Here is a 17,837-nt window from a genome sequence, read left to right as displayed (position 1 = left end):
ATGTACCTTAAGTGTACTGTACTTGATTTGAATCATCAGAAAGAAAGTAAAAGTGTTTTTATTGTATTTTAAAAACAGATCTTAAAATATTATTAGCTCTACAAGTTAGATGTGAAGTGGAAAGTTCCTTCTGTCTAAAGATTTCAGAATGCTTTTAAAATATTACATTTCTCAACACCCACTCAAAATTGGTTAATGTGATCTGCATTTTACAGATGGAGAAACTGAGCCACAAGGAGCATAAGTGATCTGCCCAAAGACATACATCAGGTTCATGATGGAGGCAGGAGTAAAACCCAGGAGTGCTGACTCCCAAGTCTCTTGTTCACTTATTATTAATAATAAATAATAATAATAAAAACCATTATTATTAGTAGGGGTTTTTGGCTCCTCTAGGATTAAATATTAACATAGACATCTGGAGATATATCTAAATAAAGTTTTAGCCATGGCACTTCTGTTATGCCAGCATGCTCCCCCTCTCTAGTAAAAGGCTGGCACAAGTTTATAAGAAGTTGGGTTTGTGATGGAACTATACCAAGACCACAACCTGTTTCACTTGGTTTCAAATTAACTCAGATCACAAATGGCTTGGATTAAAAACAACCAGTGTCTAAACCTTCTGTGCCATCTCTGTAATATGCATGTTAAAAATAGTTTATAAATATGTATTAAGATCACTGGAGCAGCTCCAAAGGAAAACTTGTAATACCAGTAGCTTTAAGGAAGGGGAAAGGAGACTGGGAGGAAGCAGCATACTTTTGGAAGGCAGTAAACAAAGTTTAAATACTATTAAGACTGCAACACAAATAATAAACCAGAAAACTTAATTCTGAATATGAAGCACCAATCTTTACTATCATATTTTCTGGACAGTGCTGCTTTATGTCATTATCTTAAAGTTATTTAAGTTCAGTATCTTAATATCTAATACATAAACCTACACATGCAAATATGACCCAATTAAGTGTTTTCTTCCCTGGACTGGAACAATATTATTTACTTAGAATTGACAAGACAACAGTCACTGCCCCAAAAAGCTAATAATCTGAGACACATGCAGGAAAGACTGGCACACTGGAAAATCCAAAGGAGGAAATTACCTAGTGGCTTTGTTTGTTTTTAAAGAGCTCTGAGAAGCATTCCACCTGTATATTAACTCTGAAGACTAATGACAAATCTGAATCAACAGCCAGTGTGCTTGTATATCACAGAAAAAGGATAAAGAAGAGCCCTATTACATAACCTAGTCAACCTCCCTGTCAGTGAAGGATGGTTCCCTACAGTGCATCCCCAGGGATTGGCTTTGGGCACTTTTTAATAACTCAAATGATGGGGCTTTCACAACTTCCCTTTGGAAGCCACTCCACAGTGTAATAGGATGTCGGTCCTGGTTTTCCAGCCTCGGTTTTCCAATTCTGAATGTCTTTTTGTTGCACCTAGCTGTAGCCACCCGCCAGTTACACACCAAGCCACTAGGAAACAAGCGGACAGGCGCAAGCAGCACACAACCTGGGAGGCTCTCCCTTCCGCGAGGGAGGGGGCATTGAAAGGACGTGCACACCTAGGCTTGGCGGAGAACAGGCAGAACATGTAGCCCACAAAAGGCAAAGCGAAGCCCACAGGCGAGCCAAGCTGAGGGACTGTCCAGCTACCCCAGCAGCTCAGCACAAACAAAACAAAACAAGTGACGCCAGTCACCCCCCGCGCTTTGGTGCCTGGCCAACCCGAGCACCCCACCTTTACCTTACGACCCCGGCTCGTGCCGTGGTTGCACAGCAGCCCCTGCACTGCGTACGCCTGGTTGTGGCTGGCCGTGGCCGCCAGCCTCATGCCTGCGGGAGGGACAGCGCGGGTCAGGCTGGGAGCGCGCAGCCAGCTCCCCTCTGCTGACAGCGGCGCCCTCTGCCAAAGGCAGCGGCGAGGCCAAGGCTAAAGCGAAGCGCCCGAGGGCGGGGGAGCCGCAGAACGGGCACAAACAAGCCGAGCGGAGCCCGGCCCCCTCTCCCGCCAGCCACCAATGCGCGGGAGGCGGAGCGAAGCTCCCTGGTTGGGAGGAGAGTCGCGGAGGGGAACTGGGGAAGGGGCTGCGGCTGCAGTTCCACGGGGAGTTTGTGCAGCTGCCGCAGGAGCCCGGGCACACGGGACACTCAGCCGTGCCCCCCTGCGACTCGCAGTCTGCCGGTGTCAGTCTGCTCCCCGTGTGGCAGGGAGCCCGGCCGGGAGAGCCGGGTATGCACAGCAGCAACTGGGAACCCCCAGAATTTACAGCTGGGAGCCACATGCGTCAGAGAAACATTTTCTGAAACTACACTGCAAACATCCACTGATGCAACCCTGAGTGTGCTCTACTTGCGCCTCAGTGCTGGCACCCCATAGAAAAATGTTAGATCTTCAGCTGCCCCTTATTGAGGACACTAGTGGTGACGTCTGTTGAGCCCAGGCAGCTGTTTTTAAATTACGAAGTAACTATTAATAACTTCCCAATTCATCAGGCAGATCATTTCAGAGGTCAGTTATACAGATACCGTCACAATGACTACTGGGGACACAGGAGGTGAGGGAAGAGAGATTCCTATTCAGCTCCTGCATCCTCTGCTCCTCTCTGCCAGAAAAAAAAAGCAGTATTTTTGTTTGACAAAAATTACTTTTTCTAGAAAGTCATATATTCCCTCAGTCATCTATCATCTCCGTCCATCCTCACTTAAGAGCCTCTACCTGCTTTTTAAAATAAGAAAGTAATTAAGCCTTTTTAACAGCTAGTTCATGGGAACTTCACATGTAGCAGATGCATGTGTGAGTTTAAATAATGTGCTCTAGCAACTTGGCCAGAAGGCTCCTGTGCAAACGTGTTTTGCAATCTCATCAGCAAAACACAATCTTTGTTTGCAGCAGTCTATATTTCCTTCACCCAACTCCAGTGCTGTTAGATTCCCAGATGCCCCAGTTCTCCCCACCCAATTATAGCTTTCAGTTCTGGTTTGGGGTTTTATGCACAGTTGCCAACTTTCATGCAGTAAATAAGCACCCCGACTTTCACAATAAGCCAAAAATCAAGCTAATCCCATTTCAAAACAAGGCCAAAACAAGCCCTAAGAAGCCCAACACACTATGTGACTAGATCCCCCAGGTGTGCAGTCTGGGACTGTGGTGGGCCCGTTGTGCATCCCTGACTCTCTCCCCCCCTTTCCCGTGCTTGCCCCCCCCTTGCCCCTGCTTGCTGGGAGCCGATAAAAAAAAAGAAGCAACAAGCTACAAGTCAAACAAGCAATAAGCTACTAGCCAACAAGCAACTCATAAGCCAAAAACAAGCCCAATTTCTGTGTTTTTTTCACGGGTTTGGTATGTCTGGTTTTATGCCATTTTCCAAAAGTAAATACAACATCTCCAAGTTCAAGGTCCTGGGTAAAATTTGGTTTACTCTTCAAATCCATATTAAAAGTGTAAAGCTATGTTCTGTTAATTATTTTATATCTTAAATATTTATTTTAAATCAAAAGTCTTCAGGTACCACATACTATGTGAACAAGATGAGAATGCTTGATTCTTCAACCAGCTTTGAGAGGAGGTGGTTAGGTTGCAGCCGCTCAGAACCTCAGAAACTTCCTTAACTAACGGGGAAAACAAAGTTACCAATCTGGGATTTGGACTGCTACAAATCCAGATTACTAGTTCTAACAAGTCTAATAACTGTAAAGAGAGTTACATGACCATGAACTTTGGACTTTAATTAAATATATAACTGAATACTGAAAAACTGTTTATGCTGTTCTTGGAGTGGGTTATGAATCCTGCAGCCAAATGCAGAAATCATTGAGGCCAGAACTGTGTGTGTGGAATGTGAAAACTACTCCAGGCAGTGGCTTTGCACATTTCTAAAGCTGAGTTTTCCATTCTTTCTTTTCCTAATATCATCCCCTCTATGGAGTGCAATTAACTCAGAGAAGACAAGGCACATTTTCTACTTTTGAAGATAGAGTAGCAGCATACCATTACATTGACTAGAGGTGTGAAGGCGCTTTAGGGCCTTACTCTGTTTCCTGGTATAGAACAGGGATTTAGCTTTCCTAAATGGGCGAGATCTTTCCAGATTGTTACTGCTCCATACCTACTTGAACATCAGAAAGGGCTTAGATGACAAATGGAAAAGAGAAGAAAGCAAGATGGTGAGCGTGGTTATATTTTCAGAGCTAGTTTAAATAAACTAGTAAAGAGACCAGTTTAATTCCCACTAACTGCTTCCTTACTTCAGGCCAAAATATAACAAAGGACCAAGGAAGAACTCTCTTGCAACACCACAGACAAAAAACTGGCTTGTGTTCAGAAGAAACTATTGAAAAGAAAATAATTACCTGAAAGACTGAGATGCAAGACGTTATCCCACTATGAGAAATCTTTGTGGTTTCAACTTAAATGTCTATGCCTTCCAATAGAGAGAGACATGGTGGGTGAAGTAATGTCTTTTATTGCATGGTTCTCAATCTGGGGTTCGCAGACTATGTCTAAGGATGGTGGGGGTCATTCCTCCCCCAGCTGTGCTGATCTGGGAGCCCTGCCACTCCCACTCCTTGCAGGGCAGCCTCTTGGTCCCGTTCTGCTCTCTGTCCCTTGCTCCCACTCATCCACCCCCCCTCCCACCGCCACCCTCCTTGGGGCTGTGTGTGCAGAGATGTCCAGGCAGCATGTATTGTGAGGGTGGCGAGTGGGAGCCAGCCCCAAAACTTCCCCACAGCCTCCTGGGGATCCCTTATCCCTGCCTCCCAGGATGCGGTGGGGGCCCAATTCTCAGATTAGATGGTAGTGCAGTATAAAGCCTTCTCAAATTGCAGTCATTATATTGAGACAGCCACCAAAGGAGCTAATTATGCAGTTTATGAACTCATGTGCTCCTGAGTCCCATCAATAGTACTGTCAGTTAGGAAACAAGATGGGCAGTAGAGTTTTCCCACAGTGCAACCCAGTTGTAGGGCTGGAGTGTCAACACTGCGGGGGGCGCACTAGGCACTCTGGGATATGGTTACTTTGACTTTGGTCTGTACACTGCAGATTGGACGCCAGAGCCGTAGCTTCAAGCATGGGTCAGAAAATCTTTAACCTAGGGTTAAAATACAGTGTAGATGCTCAATCCCATGGTTCCCTGACATGGGTCAACTGACGAGTCCCACTAATCCTAGGGCAGGCTTACATTGCTGGGTAGACATATCCAGAGTGTTACAGCTAAATACAAGAGTGAACAGATAGTTTAGCATAAGCAGTTAATACGTATTCTAAGGGACAATTCAAGGTGAAGAGGCCCATTCTTCTTTCAGCAGTATTTCTGGTAAAAATATATGACCCGTTGACAAACCTTGAATGTTATTTAGAAGTCAGGGTTACTTATGTTGTACCTATTTTTTAAATAGAAGTAGAATTTCCTTTTGGGTATTTCTAGTACTTTCACTGTTATGAAGAAAGTTCTCACAATGAGACTTTTCTTAGCAACAGTTCAAAAAATGTATTATATGAAAGCTATAAAGAGGCAGATCAGATATGAAGTTAAAGATCCTGATCCTGCAACACTTATGCACATAGCTTAACTTTAAGTACTTGTGGTCAATAGGACTTCTCATGTGCAAAATTAAGCACATACGTAAACATTTGCAAGATCGGGGCCCAAAATCTTGAATTCTTTCCATAGCCAAAAGCTATCCAAGATCAGCAGAGGTCTCACTCTGGAGCACCTGAAATGCTTATTATAGCTAGCACATCAGGTATCAAATTAAAATCTGGAAGGGTTATCAGAATATTCTCCGCCAGAAAACTTTACAAATAATGTTAAAATAGTTCTTTACTACTCTGAGACACCTGGTTTCCATTAACTCTATAAAAAGTGTGTTTTAGGAGAGGCAGATAATATGTTTTAATATAAAATGCTACAAAACATATCAAACAAGCCTGACCCAAGCATTCAGAAAAATCATGGTGAAATCCTGGCAAAACTCCCATTGACTTCAAAGGCACTGGATTTCATCCCATCAGACAAGCCTCCAAAAATCATGAGATTTTTAAAAATAATAAATGTTAGGTTCTTTTTATTTGCCTTTTTTTTTTTTGGTCATTGAGGTTCACTTTGTCAAGTTTTCCCTCCAGTACCAAGAGGACCAGAAACTAGCTGAGGGCTTGTCTATCCCAGAAAATCTCCATGAGAAGCATCAGACAGGTGAAGTTCTGCAACAGTCTCCAATTAGGAGTTGTGGGGGCAGTCAGCTTAATTAGTTTTAAGGTAACTGCACAAATGTTTGAGTGTAGTTGTATGACAAGATTGCTTGTGATATCCTGGGCAGCACTCAACAGCCCTGCCGCTCACTTACAGTTACGTCTCATATTCCTAAAGCTGATGCTTCAGCATTTCAGCTGGCCACTGGCAGGAATCAGGAAGGGATTTTTCCCTCTAATGTATTGCGCGAAGGTTTGGGGTTGGGGTTAGTTTGGTTTTTTTAGATGTAAGCAGGGTCTGAATGAACTCTCCCCTGACAGTTAGTTGGGGATGAGGAGAGACTTCAGGAGCAAACTGTATTTACGTGAACACACCTACTCTGCATAGGTATCCAGCAGACAGGAGCTGTGTAGCTCCAAGTGATCAAATTTGGCTGGTGTTTAGTTACAAATCACTTTAGTACTGAATGGAGGGGTAGTGAAATGTTATCAATGTTATCTTTTTTATTGTATGAGTAAAGGGGAGCAGAACTCTGCTGAGTCTGTCCCAATTGAGGGGTCACCCTCAGCTGAAAGAGACTTGCTAAGCCAGGGGCTTGACTGCCAGAACCCTGTGAAAATAATAGGAATGGGGACAGGTGTCCCAGACAGGAGTGTGGACTCTCTCTAAGGGTCCTTGGTTTAAAGTGTTCCTCCCCACTGTTCAAAAATAGAGCTAAATAGGTTCCAATAGCAGTTTTTATTATGTAAAGTGCTCACTAGAGCTGAAAACACTTGTGGTGGGACAGTATTTCTGCCCAGCTTGCATCACAAAGAGCTGAAAGTCACTAATCACTGAGAGTTGGGTGGACTCTCAAGAGACTGACCTGCAGAGGTCACAGCAGAGAGGCAGGTGGCGACCGGAGAGTGGAACGAGCGGGTGGCAAGGCAGCCAGTGAAGAAGAACAGTGGCTGGCAGGCAGCCAGCCAAAGCAAGTACTCAGATGGTCAGAGCAAACAGGGTGCTTTCTTCCCCACGTGGGAGGTGAACTCACACAGATGCACCTCTGGACCCTGGGTCCTCACTGACCAAGGACAACCACAGTGAGTGGGGTATGGTGAGGGAGCAGAGCGGGGCACAGAAAAGGAACTTTTGGTTGTAGAACTCAAGAACATGAGGCAGAAGACATGAGGGTGTCCTGCTCACAGTTTTATGATTGTGAGTCCTGCTTGTGGTATTTTCCCTAATTAATGTCAGGTGACTTCCCTCCTTTCATTAAAAGTTTCTTTTCTACACTCAAACTTTGTGCTTGCAAGTGGGGAAGTACTGCCTTTCAGAGGTGCCCAGGGGTGGTGTGTAATTTTCGCAGGTTACTGGGTGGGGGCTTGAGCCGGTTCTGTGTTGTATTGTTGAAAAGGAACCCATAGATATTGAACCCAGCCCTGGTTGCTGCCAGCTCCACCTGGCAGAAGAGTTACATTTTAATCTCCTTCCTCTGAAGCATCAGGGATAGCCATGGCTGGAAATGGGACATTGGGAAGGGTAGGCCAGAGCTCTGAGGTAGCACCGAGCCTTCTCTCTCACAGGTACTTGAATGGCTCTTGCTCACATGTCGGGGAGGAAGGAATTTTCTCCAAGGTCAGATTGGCAGTGACCTTGTCTCTCTTCTGCATGGGAGCATGTGTCACTTGCCAGGATTGTCTGGGTATATCTCACTTTAGCATTTCCCCACCACTGCAGGGGCCTCGAGCACTGGTGCATCTCGGTCCCTCCTATTCTCTGCTTGTGACACATAACAGTCTTAGTCTATTGTGGGCTGTAGCACTTTGGTTTCATTTCAGTGGCTGGGTTTAGCATAAGGGTACTGGATGGTGTTTGTAGTCTGTTACATACAGGAGGTCAAACTAGATGACCTAGTGGTCTCTTCTGGCCTTGGACTCTAACACTCTTACTCCAGAATAAAAGTATCCACATGGGGAGTTATATAATTATAGTGGTATAATTATGCTGGTAAATTTTCCCATGTAGACAAGTCCTGAGAAACTAATAATCCTATTACTTCAGGAGATGGGGTTGTGAGAAAACCACCAAATATTTGTGAGATCTGTGATAAAATTGAGTTGGCAGCACTCATCTATACTATATTAAAGTTAATAAAGATTTCCTATCACTTATTTCAAATAATTTTTAGCAACAGTTTTGTCACAGATCCAAATGAGAGCTGCCCTCTTCCTTCCCTCCCTCCTGGACTGCTGTGAGGGAAATCCAAGCCTCTGCCATTCTGGATCCCCATGGTGTTTCAAGCTCCTGGAGCCTGAATAGAGCCTAGCCACTGCCCCAATCTCTGGGTCCCTAGGCACACTTTCAGGGGACAGACCTATCTGGCAACCCCCTCAGAGAGTTGGAACCGCTGTCCAGCCAACTACGCCCTCGGGGCACCGCACTAAACTTACAGACTCCAAAGTACTTAAACACACCCCTCTTCACCCAAAAAGTCATACTAGCCAATTTTAAGGTTTAAAAAGGGTACTAAATAAGTGTGCTAACTGTAGTATAAATAAACCCAAATATTGCTGTTAAGAAACAGAGGAATAATGCAAACTACATACACAGGAAGAGAATGAAAAATTAAAGTTTACTTTAAAAATTTCAATCAAGTGTGCTCTTTGGGCATAACAGATGTTATTGTAGCATGCCATAATGCTCTACTTTTAGAATACTGATGGCTAAAATAATGGATAAAAATCAGTTTTGGTTATAAACACTTTCTAGACAGTATCAAGTCACTATATTACACTCAGTGGCAAAACTGTTCCGCTTCTCATCTACAGAATTGAAACTGTACTGTGGTGTATGACTAAGGGCAAAATCTAGCCACATTGCTTTCACACTTGTTTAGAAAAAAATGATCTTTTTCTCTCTCATAGAGGTGCAAATGTAAACTGGATCCTTGCTATTTCCGTTTTCCTTGTGGTTTCACAAAGTACCCTTACTTCTGCACTGCTGCTGGTGGCGGTGCTGCCTTCAGAGCTGGGCAGCTGGCCAACAACCGCTACTCTCCGACCACCCAGCTCAGAAGCCAGTGCAGAAGTAAGGGTGACAGTACAGCACCCCCACCCTCCCCAATAACCTTGTGACCCCCCCCCCGCAACTCTTTTGGGTCAGCCCCCCCCAATCTGAGAAATGCTGGTCTCCCCTGTGAAATCTGGATAGTTAGGGTAAAAGCACAGAAGACCATATTTCACATGGGAGATCAGATTTCACGGTCCATGACACATTTTTCATGGCCGTGAATTTCGTAGGGCCCTACTTGTGTACCTTGTTATATGGTAGAAGAGGGATAAGTGACAGAAATTAACAAATGAGCCTACGCAGCTATGTAGTGGGGACCTGGTGGAAAAGTTTGTTAATGTACACTGGGATGTTCCGGGAATCCTGCATAGTGATCTCTAGGAAATTTTCCTGGGGGTATTCTGCAATCCTCTGCCGCAGGTTCCTTGGCAGAGCTGCCTTGTTTCTTCCTCCACTGTAGGAAACTTTGCCGTGCCACCCGGCATTTATTTCTGCAGGGACCAGAACAGCACGCAGGCGAGCAACATATGGACCTGGTCTGAAGCTGCACCCTTGTATCTTGGGTTACCCCCAGGAGTAAGATACAGGCGAGTCTCATCTTACGCTGGGGTTACGTTCCGCTGTCAGCGTGTAAAGCGAAAATCGCGTATAGACAAAATTACATTGAGTGTAATGGCGGGCGGAATCGCCCGCACTACAGGTACAGTATTTAAATTGTTATTTTTATCTTTTTTGTTTTTGTTTTTGCCGACCGCACAAAGCTGAATTCACACATGTTAAATGCGCGTAAGATGAGACTCGCCTGTATTGGCTTTGATTACCTTAGCTTTTGGAAAAGGGTGCCAATATTCAGAATACTGTCCCTAGGCATCTGTAGTGCCCCTCTTTGCAAACCACCCAGACCCTTTGTCCCTTCTTGTCCCATTCCCCCTTCCCTTCCCTCACCCCCGCCAAACTCATCATATTTCAGACTCTCACCAAGCTGTGTGCTAGCAAAGGGACAGTGAGAAAGAGGTGTGTGTCACTTTTGTAATTCACAACTGTGAGCGAATTCACAATACTGTCTGTTCATTGTTTCTTTGGCTTCTGCAGATGTGCCCTTAAAGTTCCACTCCCCCACACCAGCGGAGCGCCTCTGTCAGGTAAGGTGGAGAACCAGGAGGAGTAAAGAGGATATGTTTCACGAAGAGCTGCAATCAACAGATACAGCACATAGTGAAACCAGAGCATGGAGGGAAACAATCAATGAAAGCCTCAGGCTGGATAGCCTGGAAAGGAGGGGCAAGAGCAGATGATAAAGCTGCTGGAGGGCCAGACAGAGATGCTCAGGTGCCTCACCAAGCTGCAGTCTGAGCACATCCATGCATGACTCTCCCTGCAGCCAATACAGAACTTGGTTCCATGCCCTCCCCAAACTCCCCCACCACATTCCTCACATGTTCCCAGTCCCTTGCAGTACCCTGTGCACTCTGTCCTAGGGATTGGTTTCACAATGAAAGCTGGAGTTACACACAGCTGAGAGCGCCATAATTGAGACTGTTCCTCATTACCATGTCCCATTTGACAAAAATGTTTGTGTTTTGTCCTGTTATTGAACTTTAGTCTTTGAAATAAAATGAGTCTTTATTTGTGTTATACACGTTAGTTGGTGCTAACATTCAAACACTGTTATTATAGGCAGGAATATTTGCTCAGTACAATTAACACTCAGGAAGTAAGCGCTACAGGGGTTATTCAAGGCAGCAAGAAAACATTGCATGGCCATATGCATCACAAAGATGCATTACTGGGAATAATTGTCAAAATGCTCCTTTAAAGCCTCCCTAATTTGAATAGCCTCCCTGCTGTGCCCCTCTAATTGCCCTGGTATCTGGCTGCTCAAAATCAGCAGCCAGATCTATCTCAATGCTCTACCTTGGGGAAACTTTTCCCTCTTCGCTTTGCAAATGTTATGCAGGGCACAGCAGGCTGCTACGACCATTGGAATATTTTCCTCATTGAAGTCTAACCTGCCAAAAAGGCAGCACCAGCAACCTTTTAACTGGCCAAAGGCACATTTAATGGTCATTCGGCACCTGCTGAGCCTGTTGTTGAAGTGCTCCTTGCTGCTGTCTAGGTTCCTGGTGTAAGGCTTCATGAGCCACAGGAGCAAAGAGTAGGTGGGGGTCTCCCAGGATCACTATGGGCATTTATGCATCCCCCATTAGAATCTTCTGGTCTGGAAAAAAAGTTCCAGCATGCAGCTTTCTATACAGTCCAGTATTCCTAACGATGCGTGCACCAGGCACCTTCCCTGACCACCCCTAATTGATTTCAGTGAAGTGGCCCCAGCGATCCACCAGTGCCTGCAAGACTATGAAGAAGTAGCCCTTTTAGTTGATGTTCTCTGATGCAAGATGGTCTGGGGCCAAAATTGGGTTATGCATTCCATCTATCGCCTCACCACAGTTAGCTTTGAGGCAATGGAATTCCCTATCAGGTATTTCCTGCACATTACCGAGAGTCACAGTCCTTCGTAGCAGGAGGCGCTTAATGGCCCTGCACAGTTGCACCACCACAGCCCCCACGGTGGATTTTCCAACCCCAAAAACTGTTTCATCACTGACCAGTAGCAGTCTGGAGTCACCAGCTTCCACACAGCAATCAAAATTAGCTTTTTCCACAGTGAGGGCAGCTCTGTCTGGTGTCCTTGCATCGCAGTGTTGGGGTGAGCTTCGCATACAGGTCCAGGAAGGTGGATTTACACATCCAAAAGTTCTGCAGCCACCGTTAGTCATCCCATACGTGCATCACGATGCAATCCCACCACTCAGTGTTTGTTTCCTGAGCCCAATATCAACAGTCCACTGTGTGCGGCTGGTCCATGAATGCCAGCAGCAACCATGAATTATTTCTTTCAGATGAACACAGAAGGGTAAGCACCACTCGTTCACTTTCTGATTCACAGGTCATGAAATACTGCAGGACCAGCCGCATTGTGTTCATAACACTCATCAGACTGGTCAGCAGTTCAGGATCCATGCTTTCAGGCAGAGATGACAGGCGTACAGTTAACAAGAGCTATTGAAAGACAGCGCAAAATGAAGTCAGAAACCCATGGAATGATGGGATGGAAAGAATTGCCTCATTGGACAGTGAGCACCGTGATCTGTTCCCAGAGCTCCCAGTGGCAGTGTGGCAAGTTGCACAGTGGGATACAATACATCACTCTCTCTGTCAGTGCAAGAGCACTGACTGTGGACGTGCTCCGCCGATATAAGGAGTGTTGTATGGATGTGCACAACCAATGTAATTAAAGCAGCATATGATCATCCACATAACTTAAGTCGACTTAACTCTGTAGTGTGGACACTGCCTAACTGACCTTGCTGCTTGCAGAGCTAAGTGTTAAGTCATGTGACTTACATGTGACTTGCTGTGCCAAAGTGATTGCAGAATTAAGTGGTAACTGAGTGCTCTGACTTGCTCTACCACATTAAATATAGAATTGAATGTTCTTAATTAAGTTTTCTCTCTTTTCTTTCTCTCATGTGGTTAGCTAAAGGTAAACAAATGTTTTAGCAGTTGCTCTAATTTATTGTTGCCAGTTTAATGTAACATTAAATACTGAGGGTTATTAAGCATTAGAACAAATTACCAACAGAAGTGGTGGATTCTCCTTTTCTTAGGAATGTTCAAATAAAGACTGGATGCCTTTCTGGAAGATATTGGGTACAATACAGAAGTAACTGGGTCAAATTACACAGAAGTTCAGATGACATGATCTAATGGTCCATTCTGGCCTTAAAACTTGTGAATCTATGCATTTTCATACTTAAAACATGTATGGATTTTCTGTTAAATGTAACCTTAACTCTGAATGTCCTGGGTTTGTAATGCTTAGTTTTGGTGACGAAAACTGACTTGTCGACAAAACTGTGTAGTGTTGACAAGACCTTAGGCTCAAGGGGTTCCAGAGGACAGGGAATAAGAGAATTCTCTCTGCTCCTGCTGCAGTTTTCAGAAGGCTACTTTATCACTGTATATCCCGCTGGTCACAGATTCTGGAAGGAAGAACAATAGGTTCCACAATGCAGTTGGATCTGCTGGGTAAGCACAGGGCACTGCAGCCCAAGGCCTCGTCTAAGAGCAGGACAACTACAGAATTCCGCCTCGGGACAGGTAAAGGCACAAAGCCCAACACCTGAGGGGGTGCACTCAGAGACCAGAAAAGAGAGAGTTGGAGCTAGTCCTGTAACTTTGATGACTACCACAGAAACCTTGTGTGTGTCCATGGCCATGAAGTGGTCAGCTTTTATAGTGTCACTGGAGCTGTCCCTGTGTCCTCGTCTGAACCCTGACTTAGAGGAATGCAGGATGTTGGCTGATGTTCCAAAATGCAACTTGGTGGTTACTATTTTCTCAATTATTTTGCCCATAATCATAACAATTAGATAAACTCAATATCAAAAATAATTGTAACTGTAAGGAAAGAAGAGTATTATTCCACTATTAAGATAATTTGGAACAAAAAAGACTGACAGATGCTAAAACTCTCTAAGAGCTCAGTTTTAAAATTAATTTTAACCCTAGTAGATTAACTTGTCAATTTTCAGAACATTCATTTTGTACTCAAAGAGTAATTGCTATAAGTTTGGAGAGGATACACTATATTTTTCCACACATGACCAAGAGACTGAATACCTGTTTTAAATGCAAAAAGGGACTCTACCTTAACTACACAGAGTTGCAACTGGTGCCTCTATAATAGTTTCGGAGGATGATTTCCACTCATGCATTTCTTTAGGATATTAGTCTGAAATAACCCAAGATGTCCGGGGAAGGCATTTACAACACAGCTGTCCCTGAACACTGTTTAAAATGTTTCCGTCCCAGAGTAGATGGATTCAAACCACAATGTAACCAACATTTGGTTTTACACTATAGACTAGACCTTACACCTACTGTCCATTCTTAAAGCATAATTTGAATTTGAGATCTGTTTTATATTTACCCTTAAGCATTGTTTTCTTTATAGCCATATCTTCATCCTTAAAGGGCAAATGGACTAACTGCCTTGTCACACAACACCCCCCTTTTATTATTCCACCAAAGATAAAGTCAAAGTCATTCTTCAGTGATTCCTGCCTTTACTCAAGATTTCAGTTTTTCACCAAGCATCATTTTACCGAGTTTATCCAAATTTAAAGACCTCCTCCACAATCAAGGAAAAGAATTACTAGACATTAAAAGTACTTTGAAGTTTAATTTATATAGAGTAAGGAGTTGAGATCTGGAGTTTATTTATGCTTTGGCAAGGACACAAAAGAATTTATGGTTTCTAAGACTACTGTAAGGAGGTGGATTAAAGATGTATTTACGAGGGTTATTCTGAAGAAAGAACTCCTTGCCAGATTTTTTTTTTATTACCTTCCCCAGAGGTTGATGGAGAGAAACAGTGAGTTGCATGCCAAAAAACTTGCTTCTTGGCTGCTTGCTTGTGTCCATCACTAAAAAAAAAAAAAAGGAGATTGCAACACGATAGCTCTAGATTACTAGACTACTGTTGCAGAAAGCTACATTCACAGCTATATAGTTATATGAAAACTGCATGTCACTAGAACAGATATTTATTATTATGGTAGCACCCACAGCTAGATGGTAGCTATATGAAGTGAAAGAACGTAAGTCTTTCCTATGAAAAGTTTACAGTTAAAGCTTAGTCACATAAAACTGGCTTCCAATTTTAAAACAAAAACAAGAGGCATGACAACTGACAAAATACAGTCTTCTAAAAATCCAGCATCTTATGACACTTAAGGTAGTAGCCATCTTGGATTCAGAAGGAGAAGGGACAGAACGAAATTCATGTCTCTCTCTCTTTATTTTATTTATGTATTTATTTAATTAATTTAAAAGTCTTATAAGCTCTGTATTCATTAGAATGGGCCTATCTGAACACAAAAATTACCTTTCCACACGTGACAGATTAAGACAGATCTGAAACCAAAGGGGAAAAAAATAAAATTCTGTGTGGATGGCTTCATGCCCCACCCCACATTCTATTTTGTCCTCTGGAGACTATTAATCTTAGGTAGGCTATTAAATTGCCTTGTAAGTTATAACAGTCTCTTAACCAAAGTTTGTCCAAAATGGCATCTCATTACAATTCCCAGCAATCACTGACATGTCAATAATGTTTAATAAACCAATTCATAGGCAACAAAACAATTTTCTCTGCTAGTAGCCACTGGTAGAGAAAGGGAAAAATACATGTAGACTTTTTCAAATAACTAACACACTTTCAAATGGGTTATTTTGACTATTTATATTACAGTAGCACCTAGAGACCTCAGGGATCAGGGATCCATTGCACTAGGCTATGTAAACACCCAATAAAAAATGGGCTTCTGCACCAAAGAGCTTGCAAAATTGTGGCTGTTCATATAAAATACACAGGTATCCAAAATCTCATAACAGTGCAAGGGGTCAAATTTGTTTAAGTACATTTCTAGCACATCCTTGAAAAAAATCTCTCTGGTCCCAAAAACAGAAAGGCAGGAGGACAATTTTTTTTCATGTTGTAATTTTTATTTAGAGCTCTGCTAGATAATTTCTTCTCACCATCAAGCTAAGTTTATAAAACTTCCCCCCACGTGCATCTTGTTTTTATTTAGTCTATCAATTTTTCATTCTAAGTTTCCTTGCCATTATTTTTTGATAAAAACATTTTAACCCTTCTTTGTCTATTCTCTGTACCACCCTAGCTTTCGCTTTTAAATTTGTTCTTTGAATTTTTGAGCCGTCTGCTTACTCCCACCCCAATTTGGAGAAATGTAGCCCAGAAGCCCTTCCTTCTGCCAAAAACACCGTCCTCCTCGTCTTCAAGGCATTCAATGGTCTAGGCCCAGGATACCTAAAAGATAGTCCTTAGCTCAGAACTTCAGACAATTCATAGAATATCAGGGTTGGAAGGGACCTCAGAGGTCATCTAGTCCAACCTCCTGCTCAAAGCAGGACCAATCCCCAGGCAGATTTTTGCCCCAAATCCCTAAATGGCCCCCTCAAGGATTGAACTCACAATCCTAGGTTTAGCAGGCCAATGCTCAAACCACTGAGCTATTCCCCCCCTACTCTGTTCCTGAAGCACAATGATGCTACCCACAAGGGAAAAGCTAGTCTGTGCAAGAGAAAGCTTTCTCTGGGGCTGGTCCCAGACTGTTGAACAAACTTCCAGAGGATCTAAGAACCACCTCAAACATCACCACTTCTCATTCCAAGTGCAAGGCACACTTCTTTAGCTTTGTCCTCAATAATACACATCCCACAGCCATTAAAAGAAAAACAAACCTTTAAAAAATCCTCCTGCTGAGGAGAAAAGAGAATCAATCACCTGTGACAAAAGCTAGTCTGGAAGGCAGTCATACTAAAGTGCATCAAAATGAATTAAATCAAGTGGAATGGAATCGAACTGAATGCGGACAGTGGCTTTACAGCCTCAGGTGCCCTCCGGTCAGCAGTTCCAGACTTTGTGAGCTGTTTTGTAGACTTTCTACTCGCTTACACTTGACAACTCCAAGGGCACAGTTCTATGCCTGAGAGCAACAGAGTGTGAAACCCAAAAGATTTTCAGTTCCTTTAAGTTCAATTTCTATATTTTAACTGTAACCCGAGTTAAATGCCTTCTCCACCCTAACACCGCACTAGAGTGGGGGAGACTGGGAGTGTAGGAAAACTGTACAGAAAATTTAAGAAGTTCCAGTTACCTCCAAACTTGCACTCTTCTCTAGGTCTCCTAGTGTGTCTTATCTTAACTATATGTGTCTCAGATTGAAAACATCTCAAGGCAGGATCTGTCTTCATACATTTCCTGTACACTGCCAAGCACATTGCCAGGACTTAAGCAATAAACAAGTTTCTTTGTAGCCTTGTGATGCAGAGGGTGCAAAACTAGATTTCACTGTTCTGTAACCTCTGCAATTAACTTACATTATTCATTCAGACTATTAAAGCACTCGTCCCATGCTCTGGGTACTGTCCAAAACCTGAACTCAATAGGTTGAAAACACAACTGACCTCCCCATTACAACAACAAAGCCCTATTTCATTCACTTTTAAACTCTGCACACCAGCCCAAAGCCCTTTCCACCAAGAGAAGTCTGGCAGAACAGATGCATCTTGCACATTCTACTTAATCTGCTAGTTATCATTGGTTTTCTGTTCAATTCAACTTAGTGCTGAACTCATTAGCCTTCACCCTTTGAAGGGAGGGGCTAATGTTGCTTAGAAGTTTTGGCCTGTGGCTGAAATCTGCGTTAACTGGTCTCAAAGAGGACCGCTTCAATTTTCTAGAAACTTAAGATTTGATGAAACTGTAACTAACTATACAAGTCTCCGGAGAATTGGTCTGTCTCATATCTAATATCAAAACTAAGTCTTTTTGCAAATTTTAGGGCTTTGACATTTGTATTCAGATTAGTATTAAGACTGAGATTACTGTCAATCAACAAGACACTGAAAAAACATTTACCAAGAAATATACATGGAAGATAGCCTACTTCTACATAGGGAGCATTTGAGCAAATGAAGACTTGTGAATTGTGTTTATATT

The 17,837-nt window shown here is 43.2% G+C and overlaps 1 protein-coding gene across 4 annotated transcripts in view; it reads right to left on the bottom strand.

Moving 5' to 3' along the window:
• Positions 1 to 17,837, bottom strand: part of SESN1 (sestrin 1) — a 108,993-nt gene that overhangs the window by 15,972 nt on the left and 75,184 nt on the right. For 2 of the 4 annotated variants that reach the window (XM_024194295.1, XM_024194297.1), the window contains exon 1: positions 1,747 to 1,937. The exons of the other annotated variants lie outside the window; for them this stretch is intronic. In XM_024194295.1, the coding sequence (XP_024050063.1) occupies positions 1,747 to 1,833 (87 nt within the window). In that variant the 5' untranslated portion in view covers positions 1,834 to 1,937. Of the gene's footprint in view, positions 1 to 1,746; positions 1,938 to 17,837 lie in introns of those variants that run through there. 4 annotated transcript variants of the gene reach the window in all.

Source organism: Terrapene carolina, unplaced genomic scaffold (genome assembly GCF_002925995.2).
Source record: "Terrapene carolina triunguis isolate 2854851 unplaced genomic scaffold, T_m_triunguis-2.0 Scaffold42, whole genome shotgun sequence".
NCBI classification, from domain to species: Eukaryota; Metazoa; Chordata; order Testudines; family Emydidae; genus Terrapene; species Terrapene triunguis.
Note: the sequence above shows the minus strand (reverse complement) of the source record. Positions and strands in the feature narration are given on the sequence as shown.